At 38.8% G+C, this 13890-nt stretch overlaps 1 protein-coding gene across 1 annotated transcript in view; it reads left to right on the top strand.

Moving 5' to 3' along the window:
* Positions 1-1738: 1738 nt before the first annotated feature.
* Positions 1739-13890, top strand: part of LOC306850333 (neuronal PAS domain-containing protein 3-like) — a gene marked incomplete at both ends in the record, with an annotated part of 314937 nt that continues 302785 nt past the window's right edge. The window contains one exon of the mRNA XM_079385905.1: positions 1739-1893. Coding sequence (XP_079242031.1) covers positions 1739-1893 — 155 coding nt within the window. The remainder of the gene's footprint in view (positions 1894-13890) is intronic.

The following is a 13890-nucleotide window of genomic DNA, read 5'->3' as shown; positions in this document are numbered from 1 at the left end:
CTCTATTTAAGTATCCATAATAAAATTAACTTTAAGTATACTTTTTTTTTTGTAAGGGTGAGGTCCATAAATAAGTAGTTAGTTTACCATGCTGATACCAACTCTACTAGATTACACATTTCAAACCACATCTCAAGTAGCTTATACTTATTGCACAAGATCTTAAAAAAAGATTTCCATATTTAATATGCGTGTAAAGTTTATATTAATAAGCACAAAACACCTACAAATCTGTGCTCACAGCACAACTTTATCCCCTTTCTTTTACTACTAAGTATTATGACAAGTCACATTTAAAAATGTATAAATGTCATTGCATCAGATGCAACATGTAAAATTTGTATACATTTTTGCTCAACGGGTTATTTTTTGGTGTTTTTAATAGTTGCAAAGCCAAACCTATTTTTATGAAAGTGTTATTTGAAAACTGCTTATATAACTGTTTGCTGATATTCTTTCGAATGCATTAATACATCCACTATACATCCACTATACATCCACTAAATGCATGTATAGCCCATTTCATTGCGTTTTATTTTTCCAGTAGTGCTTTTTGATGTCTCTTATGTTGCTTTTATAAATTTAGTTCAGTGAGCATGATTAACCTTACAGTTGCATGTGTCATTCTCATCTGTGAATATTGTAGCTGGTCCTCATCATTTGGCTCTTAAAGGGTTAACTGCTGCGGTAAACCGTTGCGCGCTCCCGTGCGAGCGTCCCATTGGCTGCGCGGCGGCAGCGCGCGCCGTTAATCGGCTGCAAGAGCGGCTGAGTTCGTCTTCTCGCACGCGCTATAGGGATGGCATTGCCACACACAGCAGGGCAACACAACACAACACATCAGGAGCATGCACACAGCAAACATCCCATCAGCTTTAGACATTGATCCTGGCAGCAGCACTGACAGCACCTGACCTCTGCAGCATCAGCACCAGAAGAAGAAGCTGATCGTTCCTTCTCTCAGAAACTGAAAGCAGTAGCACATCATCATCACAACAGTAGGAGGCGAGCAGATCACATCATGCACTGGACTTTCCTCGCGTACATACTTAGATCTGTTTCCTAAACCACACTGGGAATGGACAGCTGTCTCTGATCTTAATCAACAGAGCTTTTTCAGGACTTATAAAAAGTTCTGCGCTCGTTTATTTATACGCACGCACACATTCCTTTACACTAGAAGCAAAGGGTCGCATGTGCGTTTTCTTTTCTATTATGGCTATTTATAGCCTGTAGCTGTATATTCAAAACTAAAATGCATATTATTTACGCGTTGTAAACTTAAAATAACATTAGGATACTTTGATTTAAGATTTTAGGAGTCAGTGCGTCACTTTTTTGGTAAGTTTCCTAAACTGACAGTTATTAGTCAAACTTGGCTTACAAGCAGTCGCATTGACAGTCAGCGCATTGATATATTGGAGGATATGGTTTAATAATACGCTTTCGAGGAAGTTTACCTTTAAAAGCATAAGCTCGGATTCGTCGGGATAGCTTGGAGCTCTTGAAACTTTTCCGCGTAAAAGCGCACAGGACGCGCATAGAGGCGGCAGTCTGTGAGCACCATCATCACCAACCCTCTAAAAGCAGCAGTTCTCTCCTCTGAAAGCAGAAAACAAGACGTAGAATGGCCGATGAGCTTGTTTCTATCACTAATGGGATTGTGCTGCTGTGATTTGTCGGACCGGAGGGAAGGTTGATCCACACACGCTCGGTTGGTGCAGCATCGCGGTGCGCAATGATCAGGATCTTCCCGGATTTCAGTGTTCAGGTGACGGCGGCGGCGGCTGCAGGTGCGGGAGGCGGTGGAGGGATGCCGGCTGCGTCCAGAGTCCCGGGAGCTACTAACGGGAACCCGCAAAATGTCCAGGGCTTGACGTCTTACCAACAAAGGTACGCTTACTAAACGCAAAACATGTTTTTTTGTTTTGTTTTTGTTTTTCTCGTTTAGGTGTCATTCATACTATTCATGTCATATTTGTTGCGTCCGTTCACATTCACCGCTAACAGGTTTATATATAAAGCAATATCGGTTTTCCCTGGAGGTTGCTAAAAGTTTAATCTTAGATTCCCAACATCTCAGTTTCACTGAGATCTGGGTTTTGCTTCGTTTATTAGACACAAAACACCACACGATATAAAGCAAGCCGTTTATTGAAGCTGTAAAGTTTTACTATATGTCAAATTCCAGAACACACACACACACACACACACACACACACACACACACACACACACACACACACACATATGCAAAGAAAAGTCATATTGTGATTTATAGTCAATATAACTGTTTTGTATTCAAATTTATCATACAAATAAGCATCTTTTATATCATATTAAATATTCAAAGCAACTGTGATTATAACAAAACTGGCATTGTCAACTATTTCAATGCACAGAAAAACTCACTTCAGAACAAATGATCTGCAATTATTCATTTAAAATGACATCTGCATGCAACAGTCAATGCATAATTCTTATTTTCATCCTAGAACAATAGTTTCAAATAGATCAAACGGGATATTTAAAAAAAGAAAATTAGTTGCAAAACTTCAATCACCAAATCCAAGAAAACACCACTAAATCTCATGGTATGTGATTTACATTCATACAAATAGACATTAAGTCTTTGTAAAGTCTGTAAAATTGCTAAATAGACTTAGTATTATTCATCTTTACATTTTTTAACATAAATTCAGTCATTTTCATCATCCACTAAAGCTAGGCAGTAGACTGGCGTTAATGGATGTGAATGTTCTGATCGTTAGTATATCAGCAAAATCATGAGCACACATGCTTGCATACACTGTCACGTTCAATTAAACAGTCTGTTTAGAGCACAACACAATGAACAGGACATTAAATGGGGTGTTTGTCAGCCCATGACCTTGACAGGTCACAGGTTCTAATGCACATCAGAAAACAGGCCTTTATTTATGTCAAGATGCAGAAAAATATAAATAATGTATTGAATATGCATTAGTGCAAAAATTACTTTAACCGTGTACGTTTTTCTGATGCACTTATCTTTAAATCTAACACATGGACATTGCATAAATATAATATAATTATTATTATTTTTTTTCATTCTCAGTGCTTGGTTCAAAATAATTTAGTCTCAGATTAAATAAACAGCATCTTGGCATGTGAGTTGATTTTGACAGCTGTCAATCATATCATTCGACACGTTATAGAAAACACGAAAGCAACCATCTGCGTGCAAACGTTCAAAAGGTGTCATGAAGCGATTTCTCCAATCCTTTCGTTGATGCATCACAAAAAACCTGTATATTCCCCATAAACTCAAAACTATTTCCAACTACAACTGAGTGGCGTTGTTGCGCCGGCAGGAGAGGGAGATGAGAGGGAGAGAGAGGCAGGAAAAAAGCTGAAAAATGCGGACAAACATACTGGGAAGAAGCGGCTGTGTTCGAGGGGCACATCGTGATGTAAAAGCCCCTCTCGTGCACTGATTTCTGCCTTCGTTTTCCCCGCGAGGACAGCCGCCGGATCGCACGAGCGTCCCCGGGTTTCCTCTCACTTTATTGGCATGCCTTTGGATCTCAGCGTCGGCTGGTCTCGCTCCCGTCTGAACGCGTCTTAACGCACGGAGACACGGGCACGAGCGCTCCGGTATCACCGATGGCGTTGCTTCAATGCTCCCGGTTCCGCTGTCAGCTGCTCGCCGCGTGAAATCCGGAGGAAAAAAGTGTAATTAATAATTGCAGGAAGATGGCGCCCACCAAGCCCAGCATTCAGCAAGACCCTTCCAGAAGAGAACGGTAAACGCTCGGGTTGTTGTGTGTCTGTGGAAACGCGTGCGCTGACGGGCATTTTGGACTGAGATGTGAAACTTTGCCCTTTCTGCAGGAGTGTGTGTGTGTGTGAGGGGTCGGGTAACAGGTATGCAGTCTGACAGAAGCCGTGAGTGTGTGTGTTTTTGCTGTGTGTGTGTGTGTGTGTTTTGGTGGACAGAGGACATGACCGTTGAATATGTTCAGCGTGTGTCGCGCTGCTGCCAGGTTTCGCGGGAAATTTGTGAACATTCGAACGCGACCATGTTGCAGCGTTGTATCCGCTCGGTGTTTGTTTTCGCGGCATTAGGCCAATCTGAGTAAAACACACTGTTTACTGCTGTGAAATAATGTGCGCCAGGCTGCTGTTTGAGGAAGTTTCAGCGTAGGATGATGTGGATTTGAGTCCTCTGTTGGATCAGAAACTCATGATGGGGATTGTAATTTGAACAGTAAATAAATCTGCACTTTGGAAATGACAGTAGTTGATCAAGACTAATTCTATACTGTAGTCATGTGTATGTTAAAGGATGCTGCGGAGTAGCTGAAATGCTTTTCACTTGGATTGGTGTTTATATGCTACATTACAGGTGCACAATTGCAATCACTAGATTTTAATATTGGTAGATATTTTATATAGTTGGGTGTATGCTAAAAGATTGATTTGTTGTTGTTTTGCTTATTGAGTATATTTCCTGGTGCCCTTTACACTTGATGACAGGTGGTGGACTAAATTAATTTGTCAAATTGTGATACAAGGCTATTTTAATATGTGCATAAAGCAAATGTTTGAGAAACGCTCGAGGATGAAGAAATCATGACACTAAATTCATCTAGTTATGAAATTGCTGTCATAATTAGTTAACTTATAGATCAGAAATTGTTATGGAAAATCTATTGTGTTCATGAATCAGGTGAATGTTTAAATGCTGTTACTTTATTACTATTTTGTGTGAATATTAATTGTTCGTCAGCCTTTTTACACTTAGATGACAGGTGGTGGTGCACTAAATCTTGCAATTATGAAATTACTTGATCTCTAGATCTGAAACTGTGATAAGACTATTTTAATATGTGCATAAAGCATCAAGTGACTGTTTGCGGACTATTAAATGTATTTATTAGAAAATGTAGATGGATTTAATGTGCATATTTCTTTCATCTAAGGATTAGTGTTGTCGATCTGAAATTTGTATATGACGTATTGCTATTTTGCTTGAGTACTGCATATGCATCAATCTTCAGATGGCAGGTGTTGCGCTGAATTAATCTGCAATTATGAAATTACTAATGATCTGAAACTGCAACAAGTCTGTATCTTATTTACACTAGTCATGTATGTGTTGTTTTCTTTATCATTAACTTTTTATTGCAAATGCATCAGTTTTTTGTGTTTAGATGACAAGTTGCTGTCAGATTACCTTTAGTGTATCACTGTTGTGTATTACATAAACTCGTACGAACAATTGGTATTTTAGTTGTTTTTTTTCTCCTTAGCTTTCAGGAGTATTAAATTAGGCAGCACTGATTCACGCCACACTGCGTGCGTCTGCGTACGGCGTACAGCTTGTCGAACTAATGTTAAATTGTATGCAATAATTCACCTGCAGTGTGTGTACAAAATATCAGCCGTAGAGCCACTGACATTTTACAATGTAAACACGGCCCGATTCATATACTGTAGCAACTCCACAAGATTGTGTGCCTGACCGGACTGTGAATGGTTATCATTAGCAAGCTTGACAAAACTCTCATCGAGCTCGATTATTTTATAATTCCCACTCGGAACGCACAGATTACACTAATGCACCTACGTCTAAATAGGCCTCGACATTAAAATTATATTCCACCCCCTGCCAGTCATAACAGCTGGATATGTTTATGCTAAGTCAGTCTGCAGTAATCTTTCTGGCGGGAGCGTATTTGTGTGCCATTCCGAGCATATCGCAGAGATAGGAATCTTGAAGATGGAATTAATTTTGAGGGGGAGAAACTTTATAGCCAGTGCATGAGTGCTTCCTTTATCACCTGTTTCCGACCGGCATTCTGAAGGGCTAAATTGCACTCTGTGATTCGTTATGTGGCTCTACTTGAGAGTTGAACTGAGTAACACTGGGGCTGAAATTCTCAAGGAAGGTTTGGGAGTTTATTTTTTAATGCAGTGCTGTTTACTAGCACTGTAGCGAGTGTTGGGAAGGGAGGGATTGTGCTCTTGGGCGAAGCAACTCTGAAGGAGTTGGACGCGAATTCACAGAGAGAGAGAGAGATTGGTTGGCGTGAATTTATACACAACACTAAACACAAAGTTGGCTTTGTGTTGAAGAAAGCAATGCCTCCCTCCCTCACTGTGAGCAAACAAAAGTGCTAAATTGTTCCATTTCCTCTCCTACGGTGCAGCAGTGGATCCATAGATTGAGAGCCGAGCTGTGGCATTGTGAAATGCTTGGGGTTTATTTGGTGTTGCATTATAAAGCATCGTCTCTCTAATGGCTTGTGTATCAACAGGTCCATTAACAAGACGCCATATGTGATGCATATCGCTTCCGTTTCAGGTTAAAAATGTAAATGAATGTATAAGGGCAAGTGTACATCTTTTGTTTTTTTGCCGTCGATTGTTTTAAATGGGCCTGCGTTGTGACAGATTTATTCCGTGTAGGTTCTAAATTAATATCGGCTCATAAAAGCTGCATGCATAATGATTATAATAAAATGAACTAAAAATTGGACTGTAGCATGTCACGCTGCAACTTCTTGAAAGTATTTCATGTTAGCTACACATGTAAATGATGAAAATTGGCCTGTTTGTTATTATAATCGCATTCCGACATGTTGCTGCTCATTGTAATAATCCTTTGATGTGAAATTATGAATATCAGCATCTCGCTAAACGCTCAGGAGTGTCAGTGTGCTGTGTTTGTGATTATGTTTTTATTCCCAAATCGCCGAGTATTAGATATGCGTATGTTTATGGTGGAAACAATGCGGCGATGTTCTCCAAATGCCGGAGAGGCAGACAGCCCAAGCTGAGCTATACCATCACACAAAGGATGCACCAATTCTACCCGTTGATTCGCCAGCGTCGAACGCGGCATGGAATGGAGGCAAATAAGCAATTCTGATGTGTATTTATCACAATTAAGAGGGATTTCCAGCCCCCATCTGTGGCTGGTGCTCTGCGTGTTGTGCGGTGATTACCGCGGCTCTCGCCAGCCGCCACTCGTCTCTGTTATTGTGAAGGTCAGAGCAGAGAGGCAGACATAAAGAAGATGCATCCTGCAAAGGTAATCTTGCAGTCCCTTAATGCATTACTGCACAGCTCATGGCGTGAGATGTATACATCTCTACATCTGAGCTGAGGTGTTTGATTGTTCTTTTAGTTTAGGTTTTTATGGACATATCAGGGAATCAGTTGTAGGTAGATCAGTGCAATGGAACACTGAATGACCTTTTTAATTTTTGACTTTGTGTGTATAAATACTGAAGTTTTTTTGGTTAACATTGTCTTTTTAAAAATTTCTTTCTTTTTATTTCAGTGAGTGTCAGTTTCTACCATTTTTGTCCAAGAAAACATTTATTGAACATTTGTTGATCTTTGTGACAATGTGCCCCAATAGTGGTGTGTATTGGTGCACTTTATGGGGTAAGTTGTCACAATGGAACCTGCCATTATGACCAAATACAGGCTTTTCAGCATAATTCAAACAGTAAATAATTATGTAACAAAACCATTCATGAAGCAGTAATGTAAACAGTGCAAAATATAATATAATCAAAGATGTCCAACTTGACATAGAAAAATGCTTAACAACACTTTTCATTATTTAGTGTCTCTTGTCTAAATGTACGTCAGTGTGGTTTTGTTTGTTTAAAAAGCAGCCTAAATATATGATGATATTTTAGTGTGCAGGACAAAAATTCTCAAAATTATTCTAATTTAAAGGGATAGGTCATTCAAAAATGAAAATTCATTTACTTACCTTCATGTAGTTCCAAACCTGTACCGTATGAATGAATGAACACATGCTTTCAGATGGAGCGGCATTTACTACACCGAGCCGTAGTTCACTGACAAGCTATGCAATATCGCGTTCATAATCGCAGATGAATCGCCTGTGTATTAAATGCCACTCCATCTGAAAGCACGTGATGGAGATTTACTACTAATCACAGAACCGGCTTTACTGACAAGATGCGCATGACAGTTGCAGGCGATTTATTGTGCAGCCCAAGTTACCAACATTCTTCAAAACATCTTTTAAACCGTTTGAAACCAGCATACAAAATCACTGGACGTTTGATTGTGACAACTAGCCCCGGTTTCCCCTGTACTGATAGCTGACTTCTCTATATCGAAGGCCTTTATATTTCAAAGGACTTTAGGCAGTACATACGTGCCTTTTTATGCCAGAGAGAAGAGATCAGAGATGATCGTGCTGTAGGCGGCCAAAGTGTTGCTTCTGAATGTCACAGGTTTTGTTATGGTTTGCGGCTGCGGTAAAACCCGAGCTCCCCTTCTACGCGTTTAATGTCCACAGTGGTTTTAAGACCTTCATTTAGTATCTGGCTCTAAAGACAGATGTTCTGCCCGCTGACTCCCATCTGCTTCTTTGGTTTGGCTGTGCCGCGATCATCTAATGCTAGCAGCAAGCGTTGCCCTTTACTCGCCCCCTCTAGTGTTCCTGCAGCACTTCTGAGCCCGAACAAACTCCACAGCGCTTCCAGAATACATGTGTAATCCTTCTATGTATGCATTGGCAAAGAAAATGGATTTAAATGCATTGCATACTTGGATTTGGGTTTGGATTTGCACATATTTGCACACATCGAACAATGCTTTTATCGTTTTGATTTGAAGATGTTGCCACTTTTCTCTATATTGAAAGCTTGTGTTAGATTTGGATGCGAGACGGTTTTTCCATAGCTGTATTTAGGATTGGAAATTCAGAACAGAAGCACATTACCACTCAAATACAGTTAGACTACTTTTGTTTTTCCTTAACACAACTGCTTGATTGTTTAGATCACGGCAAAATATAAACTATTATTGTCATTTTCACCCACCGATATATTTATATAGTACTTTATCCGCATAGATACAGTATACAAACAAAAGCAATGTGTACAATATAGCAGATCTCAACTGCTTGATTCACTATATTGTCACAAATTGTAAATTATGTTATTGGCCAGCGATATATTAATGTTGTACATTTAACTCTATACACATACATTCAGTATACACAAGGAAAATGTATACCGCTTGATGTAAAGTATAAATGTAAATGCTTGATGATTTATATCATCACATACCTACATTATTGGCCAGCAATATTTTTGTACGTGTTCGTGTATTTAGTTTATCCTGTTTTATTTGCATACATAAATTTTGCATGTAATAAAAAAGTGATGTACACGTGTGTGTGTGTGTGTGTGTGTGTGTGTGTGTGTGTATAGCAAATATCAACATGCAAAATGTAAACTATATTATCGCCCAGAAATATATTTATATTAATTAAAACCGCTGTAAAACAGTTTATTGTTTAAAAGAAATTGTGTAGAAATAATTTTCACTTTCATACTCCAATAATCTTGTTTTATTTACTTAAAAAAAAAAAAAAAAAAAATCTATATATGTAGTTTAAATTATTTAATTTACGTAGCTAAAATATTATGGTTCCTGTGAGAAAATAATATACAATTTAATTTTAATAAATTATATTAATGATCATTTAAATGATATTTTATTAATTTAAAATATAATTTTGAGTAGTAGTTCCTCTTATCAAGCAGCAATTTGATCATCCGCACCTGCATGGACTTTGTAGGCTATCCCGAGTTTTGCGTGCAGAATTACAATTGATTATTCCGGTTCGGCAGAAGAGCCGCTAGAAGACATAACCCACATGACTCGACACAAGCCGCTCTTGCACCTCACTGTAATACCCGCTGCACACCCTGATAAATAAATTTTGTGGCGCATATGCTCGCTAGCCCACCTGTCACTTTAATAAGCGAATGTCATAGCTGTGATTTGGCTGTAAATGGAGGTAAGCCCCCATCACCTCGCCTCACAAAGGAGCTACAGCATGCCGAGGTATTTTCTCTATAGCATTCCTTACGCATGTCGTCACCTAAAGAAACCCCTTTGCGGGGATTTACTGACTGCTTTTGTGCCGGCGTTTTCCCAGGCTTATCACCGGGTACACTCATCTAAAGCAGCACCGCAGGACGCTGTGTCAGCCACTTCTGTGTCTCCTGCCACTACCTGTGCTTTGACGTACCAAAGGCAAACTTTTTGAATTGATAATATATCTGTCCGTGTGTGCCTTGTAATGGAGTAACAGTAGGTCTTTCGCCAGGGAAAGGCTAAAATTAGCTCACAGTCCTGACAAATGAAGGCCTTTCCAGCAGCAGACTGTGGGAAAAGGTCAAATTGCTTATTGATACTGTACAGCACAATAGCCATCAGCTAAAGTAAACACACGCTAGCTCTCAGAGCTTTTGCAAGAGGGACATATGACATATTTGTGCTATATTTACCAGTATATCAAATGGATAGTTCAGAGTCTAATTTCTTATTGGATGAGCTGCATTTAAAAGTGCTGTTAAATCCAATAAATGCTAATTTATGATTGTACACTATATTATATTTGCTTGACAACTGTAAACAGCCTATAGTTGGACTAATGTGGACAATTAACAGTTTACAATTAACTCTAAATTTAACCATCCTCCCATCTTTCTATCCATCTATCTGTCTGTCTGTCTATCGTCTGTCTATCGTCTGTCTGTCTGTCTGTCTGTCTGTCTGTCTGTCTGTCTGTCTATCTATCTATCGATCTATCTATCTATCGATCTATCTATCGATCTATCGATCTATCGTTCTATCCTTCTGTCGTTCTGTCTGTCGGTCTGTCTATCGTTCTGTCGTTCTGTCTGTCGGTCTGTCTATCGTTCTGTCTGTCTGTCGGTCTGTCTATCGTTCTGTCTGTCTGTCGTCCTGTCTATCATTCTATCGTCTGTCTGTCGGTCTGTCTATCGTTCTATCGGTCTGTCTATCGTTCTATCGGTCTGTCTATCGTTCTATCGTTCTGTCTATCATTCTATCGTTCTGTCTATCATTCTATCGTTCTGTCTGTCTGTCTGTCTGTCGGTCTGTCTATCGTTCTATCGTTCTGTCTATCATTCTATCGTTCTGTCTATCGTTCTGTCTATCTGTCTATCGTTCTGTCTATCATTCTATCGTCTGTCTGTCATTCTATCGTTCTGTCTGTCATTCTATCGTTCTGTCTGTCATTCTATCGTTCTGTCTATCATTCTATCGTTCTGTCTATCGTTCTGTCTATCATTCTATCGTTCTGTCTATCATTCTATCGTTCTGTCTATCGTTCTGTCTATCATTCTATCGTTCTGTCTGTCTGTCTGTCTATCGTTCTATCGTTCTGTCTATCGTTCTATCGTTCTGTCTATCGTTCTATCGTTCTGTCTATCATTCTATCGTTCTGTCTATCATTCTATCGTTCTGTCTATCATTCTATCATTCTGTCTATCATTCTATCGTTCTGTCTGTCTGTCTGTCTGTCTATTGTTCTATCGTTCTGTCTATCATTCTATCGTTCTTTCTGTCTGTCTGTCTGTCTGTCGGTCTGTCTATCGTTCTATCATTCTGTCTATCATTCTATCGTTCTGTCTATCATTCTGTCTATCATTCTATCGTTCTGTCTGTCTGTCTGTCTGTCGGTCTGTCTATCGTTCTGTCTATCGTTCTATCGTTCTGTCTATCGTTCTATCGTTCTGTCTATCATTCTATCGTTCTGTCTATCATTCTATCGTTCTGTCTATCATTCTATCGTTCTGTCTGTCTATCTATCTATTCTATCGTTCGATCTGTCTGTCGTTCTGTCTGTCGGTCGGTCTGTCTATCATTCTATCGTTCTGTCTATCATTCGATCGTTCTGTCTGTCTGTTTGTCTATCTATCTATCGATCGTTCTATCGTTCGATCTGTCTATCGTTCTGTCTGTCGGTCGGTCTGTCTATCATTCGATCGTTCTGTCTATCATTCGATCGTTCTGTCTGTCTGTCTGTCTATCTATCTATCGATCGTTCTATCATTCGATCTGTCTGTCGTTCTGTCTGTCCTGTCTATCCTGTCTATATGCAATTAGTTTACAATAAAATCAATTTCCGCCCGCTCATTCCGTCCGTCCATCCGTTTAGAATTAACTGTCAATTCACATGAATCACTTGAAAACCCAGAGTATTTTCTGTCTGTTTTATTAAAGCAGCTGTATACCTCAAACAAGCATTTTCATTGCCTCTTAATGATTTACAAACTAAGCTCAGGGGTTCACATTTGAAAGATTGGTTTTGGCAAGAGCAATAGAAATTCAATTTTGCTCATGAACAAGTGAGCCGTATTTACGACATAACCGTGTATGCCGACATCTCGAGAGCTCTCCTCTGCCTTTTAGACGCTTCTCAGAGAGCAGAAACGTATAAGACAGCTTTCGACGGAACAGAAAACAACTTTCCAGAAAGTGTACTTGAAGTAGTTGAGGTTTTGTGAGGTCACATCCATTTTTTTCCCCCCTCTTTCTCCCATGTTATTTCATGGCTGCACGGCTCTCTTCTTTTTAATTCTTTTCATCTCATTGTAGCCCCCTGTGTTTGAAAGTCTAGGTCAATAAGGATGGGCACATTGTGAATTTCATGATCTGTGTAGTGGAACAAATTGAAAGCAAAGCCTATATCAATCACGTTGAAGGCAGGGTTAATTGTTCCTGCTTCACAAGAACTGTGGACAGATAAAGGCGTAATGAAACACTTATGCCTCTGATGTGGGCACTCCTCAGGATGAAATGATAGAAAACAAAACAAATGTTTACTCGTATAGTAATTACTTCGGTGCAAAAGTCAAAGAATGAGAAACACACTTTGATGTGCGTGTCCTTCAAAGAGCCTGATTTATTCCACCTGCATTCTGTGCCCTTCAATTTTCGCTATGTTATGATTTTTCCTGCATGGCATTGTGGGTAATCTCTGGTTCTTACAGGAGATACATGCTGCATTGTGATCTTGGCTTGCTTGGATCATGGATTGCGTTCTTGGAATTGTTTATTTGCATGTTAATTTTATAAACCCAGAATGAAATGGTAAACTGTAGAAAGTTGTAAGAAAACAAATCACAAACGCGTACATGCATATTTATGCATAATATGTACTGGTTTCATTGTGCAGTTTTCATATTCCAAGGAAAAAAATAATTAATAATCTTTCAGAATATTTAATCAGAATGTAAAGAATTAAAACAGGTTGCGAAATTTGTTTCAAGTTGACTTTTAACTGATAATTATTATTTTTATGTGATATTATCATAGATTGTTGTACTATTTATATTGCATTTTTTAAATATAGCTTTATATGTTTCATTTTTCTTAAAGTTTAATTCTTAGTACATTGAAATAAATCTATTAATTTAGTCTGGTTGCTAGACATTTTTTTTTTTTTTTTGCATCAGATGGATTAATTTAAAAAAAATTTAATTTATTAAATGTTTTTTAATCTCTAGTTTTTACCAGAGAATCTGGATTTGAGCACAAAATAGCAGATACATCCTGATTGTGATGCAGACTTGAGTAGAAGATCTTAGCTTGCTTGGATCGCGGATTGCTTTCTTGGAATTGTTTACTTGCATATTTATTGCATAAACCCAGAATGAAATGGTAAACTGCAGAAATTTGTAATAAAACAAATTGCAAATGCGTGCATGCATACATAAGCGCTCTCGGGTAGGGTCGTGCATGCGTACAGCTCGCGCGCACACTCCGACACACGTGTATGTATATTATATATACGTTCTCAGTATTTAGTTAATTGAACTCTAAAGTCCATGACAGCTATCACAACACTGGGTAATTCTGAAAATTAATGAGAATGATAATTCTTAAAAGACTGTTCCAGACTTTGCCCAAACTCATTAACTAAATCTCTCATTTAAATACATTCTAAAGACTTTCGGGAAAAAGAGAGAGGGGGAAAAAACATTATTGCTATGTAAGCATTAACCTGATTTGAAAATGCTGAGATGCTGA

The sequence above is a fragment of the Barbus barbus genome (assembly GCF_936440315.1).
Source record: "Barbus barbus genome assembly, chromosome: 30".
In the NCBI taxonomy this organism is placed as follows: Eukaryota; Metazoa; Chordata; class Actinopteri; order Cypriniformes; family Cyprinidae; genus Barbus; species Barbus barbus.
The sequence above is the reverse complement of the archived record's forward strand: the minus strand, read 5'-3'. Positions and strand labels throughout refer to the sequence as shown.